At 40.1% G+C, this 15490-nt stretch overlaps 2 protein-coding genes across 2 annotated transcripts; one reads left to right on the top strand and one right to left on the bottom strand.

The window, feature by feature from the left end:
- The first annotated feature begins 4225 nt into the window (after window positions 1-4225).
- syce2 (synaptonemal complex central element protein 2) lies at window positions 4226-6335 on the top strand. Its single transcript, XM_034602445.1, has 5 exons — window positions 4226-4350; window positions 4564-4672; window positions 5623-5702; window positions 5857-5971; window positions 6135-6335. The coding sequence occupies exons 2-5, from the start codon at window positions 4592-4594 to the stop codon at window positions 6333-6335; spliced, it is 477 nt and encodes a 158-aa protein (XP_034458336.1). The 5' UTR covers window positions 4226-4350; window positions 4564-4591.
- Window positions 6336-6786: 451 nt separating this feature from the next.
- gcdha (glutaryl-CoA dehydrogenase a) lies at window positions 6787-13495 on the bottom strand. The gene is made up of 12 exons (XM_034569269.1): window positions 13109-13495; window positions 12495-12602; window positions 12361-12393; window positions 12112-12252; window positions 11848-11910; window positions 10500-10670; window positions 10270-10399; window positions 8889-9105; window positions 8661-8764; window positions 7903-8028; window positions 7640-7800; window positions 6787-7333 (listed from the first exon to the last, which is right to left on the bottom strand). The coding sequence occupies exons 2-12, from the start codon at window positions 12595-12597 to the stop codon at window positions 7260-7262; spliced, it is 1323 nt and encodes a 440-aa protein (XP_034425160.1). The 5' UTR covers window positions 12598-12602; window positions 13109-13495; the 3' UTR covers window positions 6787-7259.
- Window positions 13496-15490: the final 1995 nt, after the last annotated feature.

Genomic DNA, 15490 nt, shown 5'->3' on the forward strand with positions numbered 1-15490 from the left:
ACCCCATAACGAAATCTATTACATTTTAAGGTGAAGGCATGTTTTAAGGTTATGTTAAGTTAAGGTTTAGGTTAAAGTTAAAGTTAGGTGTTAAATTAGATTTAGGTTAATCTTAGACCCAGGCAAGTAACAAGGGTTAAGGTTAGAATAAGTCTCCAGGAAATCAATGTAAGTCAATGTGATGTCCTCTGAAGTCATTGAGACCGACTGTGTGACCGTGTGCGTGCGTGTGTGTGTTTTTTTCCAACAAGCAAAAATAGAGAATTGTGAGCCTTAAAAATTCACATCATCACATTCATCACTTTAACAGATATTTACTGACACTTTGTGACTTTTTGTTATTTTAAGATAATTCCCTATATTCATCTTTAGTATAGGTGACAGCTACCTGCTGTTAAAAGGTATCACACAGTCACCTTAAAGCGGTCACCGCCACTAATTAAATTAACTTCACCCTATTAGTAAGTAATAACGGCCGATCCTCCTAAAGACAATATATTTAGTATCAGAATAAGATTGAAACACAAGTGTTTGCAAACATGATCTCAGAAGTAACTAGTATTCACCTTTATTCGACACGAGAATACAGCACTGTGACGTGCACACTGATCTCTTCACCATTTCTCTGCAGGTTATCAAACACACTGTCTACAATACTCAGCAAAGAACTAGTAGGACAGAGTAGCTTAAAGATTGATTTTAACTGGAGTTTTGTGGTTAAAAGTTATTATATATTTGGAGTATTCTGCATTGAATGTGGTCACAAGCTCCTAATAACTCAGCTACGTCTGGAGTTTGTTGAATCAGGCAAAGATCCAACATCCAAACAAACGGACTCATGTAGGAAGTGAGACTGGCAGGAGAAGGAGAATGATCACGATGGTGACTTGGCACAAATCCACTGGGAAAAAGGAACAAGTGAAGGCTCTTGCATCCCAGGCTCTGTCCTGAGAGACTCCAGAGTTTTTGTCTGAGTCAGAAACAGAGATCCGTCACTCCAACAGAAGTAAATCCATTCGACCTGATTGGCCTTATGTGTTTCCAGGTAAACTGGACCTGCAAAACTCACTGTTTTATTCCACAGCTTTCCCAGAAAATATTTTTCACCTTTAAAACAGTGGATGGGCAAAGGGTGTTTCAGAGGCGAGAACAAGGAGCTAAAGAAGTTCACCTTACGAGGAGACGGAGGATGACAGTAAAGATGCACCACGTGAAAACTGCCTTGGACCCTTTCACTCATGCGTCACTCTCCTTCGGGATTGGCTGATTGTGGGACGGGCTCCCGATGCTGAGGGAGCTGGGCAAGAATGAGGGTATGTACGGGATGACGGCCATCATAGGGCTGGACACCGGGCTCTCGATTTGGGATGTGATGGGGATGCGGACGTCATCCTGGTCCCACACGTGAAACGCATTTGGGTGGGAGTGGCTGAGGCCAGCTGGCATGTTCAGCTGGCTAACTCGATCCAGCTCAGCCTCCTTTTTCAGGTCGTCATCAACCGGGCCCAACAAACAGTCTGTGGACGGACACGGGAGGAGAGATGAGAATTTGATTGTACACTAACCCAAACTAGAATGACACTCAGTCAAGCACATACCCTCCGACAAGGCCCAACTGTCTCCTTGAATTCAATCAAACTGCACTAAATATCACACACTCATCATCAGTCCTCTAAATGAGTTTAATTTTTTGAAATCAAGATCATTAAATTTTCCCTGGGAAATCTTGCAATGTTAAAGACAGTAAAAAAAAAAAAAAATCCTGGATTCAGATACACACCAAAATTGAATGGCTTCTTCCCCAAACCCATACCACATCCTGCCAACGGGTTCCGTGGAAATCCGTGCAGTTGTTTTTGTGTAATTTTGGTTACAAACAAACAAAACAACCAACAAGTAAACAGACAGGGGTAATACGTTGTCCCTACCATCGTTATTTAAAGTCTTGTCTTGTTTAACTGTTGCAGAAAATTTCACTAACAATCTCCAAAATCTTTTATTTCTGCTATTTAATTATTTCATTTAATAATTAATTCCTGTATTGGGGTCGTAACGACTATTAATACTACTAATTATGGTGTCATAGATTTACACATTTTCAACACAGTGAAATCAAACATTGCCTAATTAGCTTTGTTACATTTCCATTAAAAACCTGAACCAGCTCAAAATGCTAAGATTTGGGTCATATTATGCATTGAGTTGTTGAATGACGACTTAAACTAATTAATACATTTTTAACTGAATATTTGTATTGAATAAAGAGCTTGGTGTTGAATGTAAATCATTATTTAACCCAGATATTTGTTTACTTAAAGTGAAATGTCCTATTCATGAATGGACTATCTGTAGAAATATTCCTCACATTATAATAAATAATGGAATAAATCAATAACAGAGGACAGGTCGAGAGAAAAATTAAACACTACATAAGTGCATTTATACATAGATAAACAATATCATCCAGTATTGTGTATATGAATGAGGATTGATGTACATCCCACAGACTTGAGTACCTGTTATGTCCAGCATGAGGTCTTTGATGAGGTGACCCACGATGGCGTAAGCGACGGCGACCACGACCAGGGCGGCCATCACGAGGTAGACAACAGATTTGGGGAGCTGGATGAGGTCCCTGGGCGGGGGCTTGTACTCCTTGTACAGAGGCTCCACATTGTGAACCAAGTAGTGGAAAGACTGTCCTCCCATGTCTGTGAAATTAAAGTTGTCCATATTCCCAGAGTTACTCCGTTACATTTATATTCAAAGTAAAAATGGTCCTCATTTGATTTATCCACTTGCTGAGATGTCTCTATACCTGAAATGCAGAGAAGCAGAGTTTAGGTTAGGTCTACTGCTCAGATATAAAATCAAATTTCAATTCAACTGAAGCAACACGATTTAATAGGAGAATGTAATGCATCTACATTTTCTATTTACATTTTTAAAGCGTAATGAGCTACCAATATGAAAATAGGCCAGGGAATAAATTCACCCACCTGTCAAGACCAAGTTTTTGCAGCTTCCAGATTACACACATTTGGATCTTTGCAGTGCCGCCTCACTGACATCTCTCTACACAGCAGTTTATTACTTTGATCATTACTACATCACTATCATCAGTGCATCCTGAAGCCAACGGGACACTGGGACATTTCAGCCCTTCAGCCGTGTGCTGTGTCCTCCCTGCTTGCAATAATCCAGACTGTGGGCGGTGACAGGGACAGACAGAGAGAGAGAGAGGAAGGGGGGGATTACACTTCCAATCACAGCCACGATCAATCAGGCCTTCATCCCTCCACCGTCCTATCCCACAGAGATGACTTAATCCACAGCAAACACACACACACATTACAAACACACACACACACACACATATCCAAGAAGCAAAGGAAAAAGAGTGTTTGCTAACAAATTCTCAGTTGTTTTTAGGTCATGAGAATTAAATCCTCCATGAAGTGACTTCCTGTCTGAAAAGGCCGAAATGAAATCCTGCTCCACTTCCAGATTTATCTCGACACACACTGCACTGTGATATAATTTCTCATGGAGGTCTCTTTAAAAACAATTCCTGACCATTTGAGTGTCAAAGGTCAAATCAGTGAACTCAGGAAAAGAGTGTATTTAAATCCACTTAGGTACTTGTACTTTACTCAAGTATATGCGTTTTATGCTTCTTTGCACTTGTCCTTTACAATTAAAAGAAAATATTGTGCAGAACACGTATATCTGACAGTTTGTTATTTTTGCAGATTAAAACTTTAATATAATAGTTCGAAATTGTATTTATTTAGAAATTGTGCTGAATTGTTACACATTGATCTACTTGAAAACAGTCCGGTGATAAAATAAGAGAAAATAATATTAAGGCACTAAAGCAAAAAGATGCAGCATCATAAGTTTTTCTGATTACAATATATTTTCTTATGATTTAAGTATTTCTTTTTAAACTGCTACTAGTTGGGAGCACCTCCTCATTTTACCCGCAAAATGTGGAAGATTTTGAATGTTTTGTATTTCATTTTATTTTATTTAGTTTTAATTTATTTCATTTGACTAAGATTTGGTTTTAGTTTTCTTATAAGTCATTATTGGTTTCTACCACATCCCACACATATTTTTAACATTTCATCAGTGTATTTAAAATTGATGTTGTGTCAAATAAACAGTATAAATTATACAGTATATTTTAGCACCTGTGTTATGACATAGAAGGAAACCAGCGGATTAGCTAGCATAGGTTAGCATAACTACAGAGACAGCTACACTTATTCAACACTTCAGTCCTGATCGCAGCTTTATTCCTGTAAGTAAAACAAGGAGCCATTGGTTTGCGAGACACTGTAAAGTGTAAGTTATAAATAATTATATTTGTTCTGTGGGGAAGTGTGAAGCTAAAGTTACTGTTTTACAGCCAAGGGGTTTTAGCTAAAGCTAATGGTGCTAATGCTAGCTGTAAGTGAAAGAACAGCACTGACATGCTGTTTTCTCTGTGTGAAAACGATGCAGACATTTGTCCCAGTTGTTTATTCTTTTTTATTATTATTATTTATTCTAATTCAGGTTTCTCTCGAGGTTCGACCAGACCAAAATGGATCTTTTCTTTGAGGACATGGCATCACCGTCCACCTCCCAGTCCACCCCTAAGACCGGACACGGAGACTCACAGATGGTAACATTTAATCCTATAATAAACCAGAATACAGCATTTTTAAAGGTGTGAAAACAAGACGAGAGCTGGTCGGAGTGAGATTCTCTTGGAAAAACAGAGAGCTGTTCTGGGTTGACGGGTCTGCGAGACAAGACCAGCCACATGACAGCTACCAGCACTCATACAGCAGCCATATTGCTTCTCAAGAGCATCACTATCACTGCAGAATGAGCTGTAATATGCACAAAGTATGAAGGTTTAGTGCCCACGCATCAACAGCAGATGCACCTTGACAGTTCTCTAGCTGAGGCCCTCAATGGCCCTGTGTGATTAGACACTGTGTATTATCAGAAATAAAATATAACTCTGTGAATGTGGTGACCAATTCACAGATGCACAAACTAAACTGTTTGTGTTTTCTTTCTTTTAACTTTTTCCTCCTCCATCCTGCCTGGACTGTTTAGTTTGTGAGTTATGGGCAAACAGACAATGAAGGGAATGAAAATCATTTCAGCTTTCCTGTTAATCTCGCAAAAGGCTGAACCTGATCTCTGTACAGCAAAAAACAGAAAAGCTTCTTTAATGGGACTATTTATGTTTTCCATTATCTCTTGTTTTGATGCTCTGGGATCCCTCGATAAAAAACAGATTTTCTCAAACTGTGGACCACACCACAAATGTAGCGCGATTCCACAAGGAGACCAGGAACCTGGCCACCCTGCATATGCTGTGTGAAAAATGACCTTGAGAGATTAAGATGTGGCAGCATCATGTGAACTGTTGTGTTCTGTTTCAGTCATAAATGGAAAAATAGACCCTTTCATCATAACTAGTTCACACAACACACCTTGATCCCATGCTGCCCCCACTGAAAATACCTTTCACCAAACTAACATTTTGTTCTCATCAGACCAAATCAAAATATTTTTGTGCTGTTTATAACTGTGGTTTTTTTGTCCTTGGCGTCACAGACACCAGAACCAAACCATGACTCCTCATTCGGGAAGTTCTCAACTGGGAGCATGACTGAAGCTCAAGAGAAACACACCAGGTCAACAATCACCTACACACCAACGCACACACTGCAACAATAATTCATGTAGTGTTGTGTTTTTTCAGCATCTGAGGTGTACTTCATTGTTCCACCATTGACTAAGACATTAGACTGATTTAGATTTTATTGTCAACACTTGCATCTACTATAGCTCAAGCATAGACACCATCAGCAAAAGGGTGCAGGAGCTGGTAGAAAAGATTAACGAGGACCGCACCAGTGACCAGAAAGTGTTGGACAGCTTTAATGAGAAGTTGGTGCAGAAGGTACAAAACTTTTTTTTTAATTGATCTGTGTTTTTTTGTCTGGTCCACTAGGCGCATGCTTAACAAATACTCCTTTCACAACTTCCATGACTGTGAGTGCTGCACTATCCCTCCCTGCAAAGACGTTCTCATCTGGTTAATTGTCATGTGTTTTTTTTTCCAGGTGAGAGAGGGGTGTCAGCAGATGAAGGAGCACATGTACATGGTTTACGAGGGGAACAGTAATGAGATGCAGGTGAAGCTGCAGGACTTGTCTGAGGTCCTGGAAAGCTGCACTAAACTCTGCCGTGAGCTTCAGGAGGCCAAACGGGCCCTGGCAGGGCTCAGAGAGGGTCTGGCCATTACAATGACAGGGTCCCCATAAACTAGTAACTGTTGTTAGATATTGAACTGATTAATATCTTATTATCAATAGGTTTGTGTTCCTGTGTTTATTATTATATTGAGTATTCAGAGTAGTTCAAGTTGTCTGTCTAAAGGCTGGATTGGATAAGATTGCTCATCTGGTTTTGCTCTTCCTTCTTTCTTCTTCCTCTTGTTCCAAGAATACACAGTTGTCTGCGACTCTAGGTCGGTCAGGTCAGGTTTCAGGTCATGATTCCAGTCAAAGAAAAAGAAAGCAAAAACTAAATACATGTTTTACTTATGTTCCATTTCAATATCTGTTGATCCCATGAATAAAACTACAGAATACAAGAGCACGATATTATTTGTTATTTGGCTCTGTGTTGTTAACATTTTATATTTGTTACGTGTTTTCATGCCAAAATGTGCCATCAGTACTTTCATATTCCATCAAACCAGAGATGCCAATCTTTAAACCACCAGTAACAAAGATTTATTTTGATTACAGATAACATCGTTTTGTTTCCACACACAGCCACACATATCTCAGAACCCATTGTAACCGCTTATTTACATACTATTTAGTTATGAAAAAACAACTCATAATGCCTTGACTGTTCCATGCGTTATGGATATAAATACCTTATATTAACCGTGCAAACGTCCCTCAAATATCTCACTTGGACCCAATGCTTTGTTCACTTGTTCTTACATATTCGGATACTAGTGGTACCAAGTGGTAATAGATGGTTCCCTTCAGTAGTTCAAAAAATATTTTGTAAATGTAATGAAGTATTCGTGGTATAGCTCCTCGTGTGAGGAGGATAATTGCTCATCATGTTTCAACAAATAGAGTTCTGCCCAGAGATGACATGTCTCTCACTGGGCACATGAGCAGCAGTATTCCACAAAAAGTCAGTTTCAGGAAGACAGCGGAAAAGCTTTAATTTCCAACAGTGAAAGACTGCAGTCCAGTGATGGCTTTGCCCAGGATCAAGGCGTGAATGTCATGAGTTCCTATGGAAAAATAAAACATAAAAACATTAATTGTAATGAATTAAGTTATTTTCATTTAAAGATATATTTGAGTTATCCATAAAGATATCATTTTAAAAACAAGTTAGTCAACTTTAATGACATTCAAAATGTGCCTTACTAATCAATTGTCAACCTCTAACAATCTGTACACTGCTGACCTCTGGTGGTGGACGTACATAACTGCAATTATATCTTACATTTTCGCCTTACAACTGGGAGGTTGTGGTACTTTGGTAAATCTTTACAATTTAAGAACAGTGCCCTCATTCATGTGTGTGTGCCTACCCTCATATGTGTTGACAGCCTCCAGGTTCATGACGTGACGGATAATGTGATACTCATCTGAGATGCCATTTCCTCCCAACATGTCTCGGGCTTGTCTGGCGATATCCAGCGACTTGCCACAGCTATTCCTCTTCAGCATGGAGATCATCTCTGGTGCCGCTCTGTTCCATGACAATGAGAAGGAAGAGTGTTTTTATTGCAGTGGTTTACAGAGGCCAAAACTAATGTGAAAGAAATTTAAATACAGAAAGAGAGAGACTCACTTCTTATCATCAATGAGTCTTCCAAGGGCCAGGCATGAATGCAGACCAATGGTAATCTCTGTCAGCATGTCAGCCATCTTCTTCTGCATCAGCTGGTTCCTGGCCAGTGGCACCCCAAACTGGATTCTGATTGGGGGGATATAAAAACATGAAAGACCTCTAAAGAAAGCTGAGGCTGGCTGAACTTGAGGACACAGTCTGAGCAGTATGATACTAATTTCACACTCATTTTCAAACTGGATTTATATCTTTAGTCCCGGGAACTTTTCGGAACAACTACAAAGCTTCTTCAGAGTGTTGGTTGCCTGGTTCCAATGCAGTCTGAATACCCAGGGAGATTAGACAAATGAGCTGCTTAACATGTGAAAAACTAAAAGCTACAACAAGCTGTTGCATTCCAGCCCAACAGGTGACAATACAACAACAAGACTATACTGCTTTAACATTGAGATTATTTACTCAATGCTGGGAAAGAGACCGGCACTAAAAGCAATGCAAAATGGGGGTTAAATTAAAATCCTCAGGTACTTGATCAAGCACAAATGTTAAGCATTGCAAACCACGCCTAAGGGTTCCACTACTTTTACAAAGTCCTATCCCTGAGCAGATAGAGGTAACAACATTTTCCCAAAACTCAACTTAGACCCTGTGGTGGAAAGGTTCCCATTTCCTGGGAAGAGTTTCTGTTGTCAAAACACAGCTTCTGTCAGATCCTCTGACTTGATTTGATGTTCACACAAACACAGAATGTAACGTACCTGTCCAGAGTGTACTGTCGGGCAGCATGGAAGCAGAATTCAGCCGCTCCCAGGGCTCCCCAGGCAATGCCATACCGAGCGTTGTTGAGACAGCCAAAGGGACCCTGGTCACAAAGGTCAACAACAAAAGAAATGTAAGATATTAGCGCAGAGAAACATTCATGTTGTTACATTTAAGTACATTTGATCTTATTCTGTTCAACTTGGTGTGAGTGAGTAGCCACTTACAGCCAGACCAGAGACGTTGGGCAACAGGTTCTCCTGGGGAACTTCCACTTCGTCCATAATGATCATGCCAGTGGCCGACGCCCTCAGTGAGAACTTGCCCTCGATTTTGGGGGTGGCAAAACCCTTCATTTCACGCTCCAGGATGAAACCCCTCACCCTGCCGTCCTCACACTTGGCCCAGACCACTGCAATGTCTGCTATGGGGGAATTTGTGATCCTAGCAGAAGAAGGAGAATTCACCAAGAACTTAACACAGGGTTGCAGTTAAGCTGATACACAAAAGCTGGTCTGGCTTTAACCTAACCCAAAGAGAGGAGCACGACATCTGTTAATATTATTATTCTCCAAATACCAGACCTACTTCATATTTAAAATTAATTTATGATCTAAAACTAATGGACACTGAGACAGAATGAATTGTCCCTTACGGTATTTTATATAATTTGCAATTGAATAAACCATTTCTATTTTTCTTATATGCATTACATCACTAAAATCATTTTCTGGACTATGCGTCCTCATCTGTATTTTTACCTCCACCAAGCAGGTTATGTTTTAATCTCTTGTTTGTCTGTTTAGCTGCTTTCAGACATGCACTGAACTCCAGAGATTCTCTGCACTTTCTACGGAGAAGGTGCATGTGGGAACACAAATGTCTGAGTGAGAGCCTCCGGATTATCGGCGAACTTTCTCCGCCTGGCCCCCTAGAATAAAGTCAGCAGCAAGTCTGGAGAATTCGATGTGAACGCACAGCAGGGGATCCTCTGCTGGATTCACCTCGAGCGAGTGGGAATGTTGATGAAGCTTCTAACACAAAAAAGCTAAAAGAAAACAAATATCTCCTGGTGAAAAAAACATGTCATTCACACAGAAGACACCGATGAAGATGTCTGGAGAGTTGTCGCCGTTGTCTGTGAGTTGTAAAGACAATCACATGATCTCTGCAGCGGAAATAATACGTCACTTCTTGCCTCTGCCTGCGGCACCACCTCTCGCCTGAATAATGTGGAGGATTGTTGCTGTTGTCTGTGCACAAAACCTCCTGCTGTGTTGTGGATGTGTGGAAGGCAAACTGCAGGTCAAATCCGGATCCAATTCTCCGGACTTTACTCGCAGCTCATATCTGAAAACCGCTTTTGTTTGTTAGGATTACACAAAAACCATTAAACCCATTCCTTAACATTTTGTGGAGGGGTGGGGCATAACCTATGGAAAAATCCATTAAATGTTCTAAATTTTATTTGATCTACTACACATGGCGGGATAGGATGTAATCCTTGGTGGAGGTATGCTTTCTCTGAGCTCCCTTCTTGTTGTCTTGTGGCTTTGAGCAAACTCTCCATCAGAAGGGCCTGTGCTTCTTGTGTGTCTGTCCACCTACCAGGTCTTGGCTCCACTGACGGTGAAGGTGCCGCTGGATGGGTTGTACTTGGCCTTGGTCTCCATGCTGCTGGGATCACTGCCGTGGTTTGGCTCTGTCAAGCCAAAGCAGCCCAGGATTTCTCCACGAGCTGTAGATAAAAAAAAACACAAACACACCATACTGATTAAAATAAAAGTATACTGATGTTTCTGAAATTGAATGCAGAGTTGCGTTAAAATGTGTGTTACCAAGCTTTGGCAGGTACTTCTCCTTCTGAGCCTCTGTGCCGTAAGCATTGATTGGGTGCATGACCAATGAAGACTGGACGCTCATGGCTGACCGATACCCGCTATCAACTCTCTCGACTTCTCTGGCGATTAGACCGTACGCCACGTAACTAGTGCCAGCACAGCCGTATCCTGCAGGGTAAACAGATAGGAATGTACAGTCCCGCAAAAAAAACATCCATGTATATGGTACAGTGGCCCTGAGGGGGTCAACGGCCTGCAACTTAAGAAAAACAAAGCAAACAGACAGAACAAATGCAAATGGAGAAAAAAACATCTTCATCAGTTTGACAACACATTCACAGTAAATAGAAAACACGCTGTTAATACTCATTACACAACGGATGTGTTTCCAGCAGACACGTGAAGTGAATATGGCTGAAATACACTTGTTGCCATGGTGTGTGACTCGTGAAGTTACTAGTTGAAATTGGCAAGTGTTGTTGGAAAAGTAGATAAATATTTATTTTAACATTGTGATCACATGATTCAGATATTTTTGCAGATGAATGTTGTGAACCTTGTGTAAACCTTCTGCTTATTATTCAAGTAATCTGATGAAATACTCTTAACTGATTGAGAAACAGGCTGTAGTCATGTCAGCTAGCTATAAACCATACTACAGATTATTTAAATTGGTGCCCTAAGTGTGTCACTTCTGTTGTTTTGTGAGTATTTGGTTGTGTTGTGAGTATTTGCAGGGTGTTTTCTATTTGCCGTGCATGTTTTGTCAAAATGATGAAGATGTTTTCCCCATTTGCACGTGTTTTGTATATTTGCACGTTTCCTTAAAGTGTAGTGAATTGAGCTTTCAGGGCCACCGTAACATGACAAAAATAAACCATGAAGCGTAGACAGAAAAATGAACACATTTATAGATTGAATACATTGAATAGATTATATACATTGAAGAACATGTACTTTGCACTGAATGAAACAACCACAATAACTTGGGTTTAGTGACGCAGTGAGGAATATCGACACTGCCCAGTTCAAATATGTTTAGGATGGAACTAAGATAAGATGGTCCTTTAATAGTCCCACTAAGAGGACATTTAAAGTGTTACAGCAGCAAAAAGGGAATAGTGAAATAAACACTCAGTAGAGGGTAATAACTAAGTAAAAAATACAATATAAACACAAATAACTATAAAAGACAGCAATATGTACAATGTAAACAAAATATAAACAGTAAAACAATTAAGTACATGTATGATATTGAACTTGTCTTGCACAAATACAAAAATTATTATTGCGCAGTTCAATCAGTTGAAGACTTGAGTGAGTATAAGTAAGTATTTTTGTTTACCTTGAATAGTTGGGCCCAGGACGCCCAGCTCTCCCATCTCTGAGACGATCTCACGGTGGAAATCTGTAGCACGATGCATGTTGGGAAATAGAAGGTGACAAGCTTGTAAAAACCTTTTAATAGAAACAAACAAAACTGAATTATTCTACAGTGCAAAATTCCGCTCTGTCCTGTTTGATCAAGAAATAAACAACAATGTCTGTGTAGATACAGTCTATGGTATAAACCTGGTATACTCTGATCATGGATGTGTGTTCAGCTCACGTTCATGTCTGTTGGCCATGACGATACGGGGCATGAGTTTTTCCTGACAGTAATCACGGAAGGAGTCTCGGATCATGATCTCCTCCTCTGTCAGCAGACCCTCCAGGTTCAGAGCGTCCCGCCAGTTGAATGGCACCTTGGCTGAGGGTAAAAACATGTACACACACACACAGGGGTTATGTCACCATCACATGCCGGAGCAGAACATGTAAAGGAATCTGGACAGACCATGTTCAACACGTAACATACCTGCCTTTGTCGGTTTCTTGACTTCTTCAGCGTCTGAAGAGAAGAAAAACAGTGAAAAGGATGGCCACTCCAACATTATCGTACCATCACACTGTCTATGTATATATTGTATAAATGAATAACTTTGAATGTACCTCTGGGAGCTGCTGCAATGGTGCCCTGGGCTCTGGACGCTGTGACAGCAGCACATCTTTGGCTGCTGGAGAGCAGACGGGTCGCGGCACTTCTGAGAGCCATGTTTCCTGAGCATGGAGGAAGAGAGGAGGACATATTTATTAGAGCTGTAATATATTTGAATATGACTGAGTGTGACAGGTATTGGAACATTGTTATGTACCTGTGTTACAGGTTGAGGAACCAGAACAGTTCAAATCAGGCAAACACAAACCACAATACATACAATATCAATATGCAATATCATTAACCCCCAGTGATTGTAATTTTTGTAAGCTAATAAACCCATGTTAAGTGTTTATTGTGTATTGATCAGTCCTTACTACAGTATCATCACTCCATGCATGACAAAGGGCAGAGATTTGGGTGTTAGAATGTCACAGGAATAGAATAATAATAATAAAGTTGTATCTTGATCTTTCAGAACACACGGTCCCATACAGACCAGGTAGACCAGCACCAACATGTCCGTGCAACAATGTAAACACACTGTAACATCTTTCAGTGACCTTGCTTCAGTAAGTCTCGTCCCACTCATGCAGTTCTCTTTCAGTCTCCAGTGTCTGCCACTTACCTTTTTTCCTCTCGGTGGATTTACGTGATGATCTGATGACTTCTCAGCGGTGAAATGAGCTATGAAAGTTGCTTAAGTAATATTTCTGCCGGTGCAACGTCACAGGGATACGTAACGCCGCAAATGTGGGAGCTGCTGTCCGCCATGACAGGTGAGGCATTTATACAACGCGAGCTAACTTGCTAACTAGCTAGCTCAGTGGAGAAGTAAACACTTTGAAAACACAGTGAGTTTAACTATCCAGCATGCTACAGCCTACTTCCGGTGTCCTGCAGGGCACGTGGTTTAATTTATAGTAAGCGTGTAAATTGAATTAGCGACACTTGGCCTCACTCAAAATGGCGGCCTGGTGTTGCCGTGTGTTCGCCTGGTGTGTGTGGGCAGTGGAGGGTGGAGGCCCGGGCCCTCCCAGCTCATTGGCTGGTAAAATAAGATTTGCCATGCACTGAACCTGTGAGCCCCTGTACCTGTTACATACAGTCTGTACACAAGTTAAGTAAGTGACACTGCAGCTGGCAGACCCACAATGCAACAGAATGCATACTTCATACGAGGCATAACAGTCCCTCAAATTCAATCAAAGTGCACCAAACTTCACACACACACACACACACACACACACACACACACACACACACACACACACACACACACACACACACACAGAGAGAGAGATCTGTTCAGTTCAGATCTCTGAATTATTCTCTGGGAAATCACACTTGGAAACCCACACAATGACAGGGGTGAAAACGTAACCTCCTTGGCGGAAGTTATTCTATTGTGTAGTTTTAATGTGGGGATATTTTACGGTGGCCCTGAATGGCAAATGGCAAATGAGGACACACAGCAACGAAAAAGCAAAAAACTTAAGAGAGATTAGCTTCTATCAGGAAGTGATCCTTGTCATAGCAGGTGAGTTTTGCTTTTGTTGTTGTGTCTTGTTGTTGTGATACCCTATTTGTTGCTGTGTTTTGCTTTTTGTTGTGTTTTGTGATTTGCTGTTGTAATTCTCTATTTGCCGTTGTCGTTTGCCCTTCAGCGCCCCCATAATATTTATCCCAGATGTGGTGCTTTTATGTATGCTACACATTTAATGAAGAAAAGTAAGAAACTAACTTGAATGGCACTCAGTAGAGCGTTTACCTCCATTCATTTTTTGTAATCAAGGTTCATGAACTATTCTCTGGGAAAGCAATGAATATATCAAAATTGTCCGATCTCACAAGTTACAGTATGTGAAAAAAAAATCCCGGATTCATCTCCTGATGCACACAAAACTTTGATGAGTTCTACCCTGACCCATAAAACATCCTTCCTCCAAGTTTCATGCAAAACAATCAAGGAGTTTTTTCATGATCTTGTTTACAATCAAGCCAACCATCCAACCAACAAGCAGGGGGAAAACATGACCTCCTTGGAAGAGGCAACTAACAAACTAACTAAGTAAAAGTGAACTACTTCCAGAGACCAAACTGCTCTGTTTTAAAACTATTTAATATCCCAGCATTTTTAAGAGAAGAGATGAATGTAACATCTTAACAGCCGATTGAATTATAAACCAGTTTTGATTAACTATTAATATGTATTGTTACCAGGAAGCTTGGTTTGCTTGTTTGGTTGTTATTTCAGATGCTCTCATTATTTTCTTAAGAAACTTATTAGTATTTCATGACTTTGAATTATTCATTACTTTACCAGCAAACGTACACATGACACTCTCATGGCTAAAGGTGGGGCAGAGCGCCAGCCAACAGAGTTATTTAAGGATACAGGAAGTCTACAGGAAATTTGCCTTTCACTGTTTCTTTTTTTTTAAAGAATGTTATTGAATTTGTTTGGGTTTTGTTTATGAATTATTTTTTTTTGTTCACAAAAAGTTGCTGTAGTGTCTATTTGAGTAACGTATCATGAAATTGTATTTTCAGACAGTAGACACATATAGATTACTCTGGGATTTTTTTCTCCCATGATTAAAGTCTTTATGACATTTTATTATTATTCTTTATTTACGAGAATTATTTATTATTTAATACAGCAGCATATTCGGCATTTTAATGGTTTATTTGGTCACATGTTATTACTTTGTGTGTATATTATGGTTTAATTTAGAGCTTATTATGATTTGTGTGCAAAATAATCCAACTGCAGATGAAACTTGCAAACACCGTACACATACTGTCCAAATAGTAGAGTAGATAGTGTAATGTTCCCCTGGAGGGTTGGTATGAATCTGCACGGAACACTTAGTAGAAGTAATGACGACCCTTGAGTGTACTTGAGTAAATGTACTTTGTTATACTCCACCACTGATGGTGCAAATGTGGACTATTATTTCCTCTGAAATACAATTTTTTTTGACTAAATAAATAAACTATCTCAATT

Source organism: Hippoglossus hippoglossus, chromosome 1 (genome assembly GCF_009819705.1).
Source record: "Hippoglossus hippoglossus isolate fHipHip1 chromosome 1, fHipHip1.pri, whole genome shotgun sequence".
Lineage (NCBI taxonomy): Eukaryota > Metazoa > Chordata > Actinopteri > Pleuronectiformes > Pleuronectidae > Hippoglossus > Hippoglossus hippoglossus.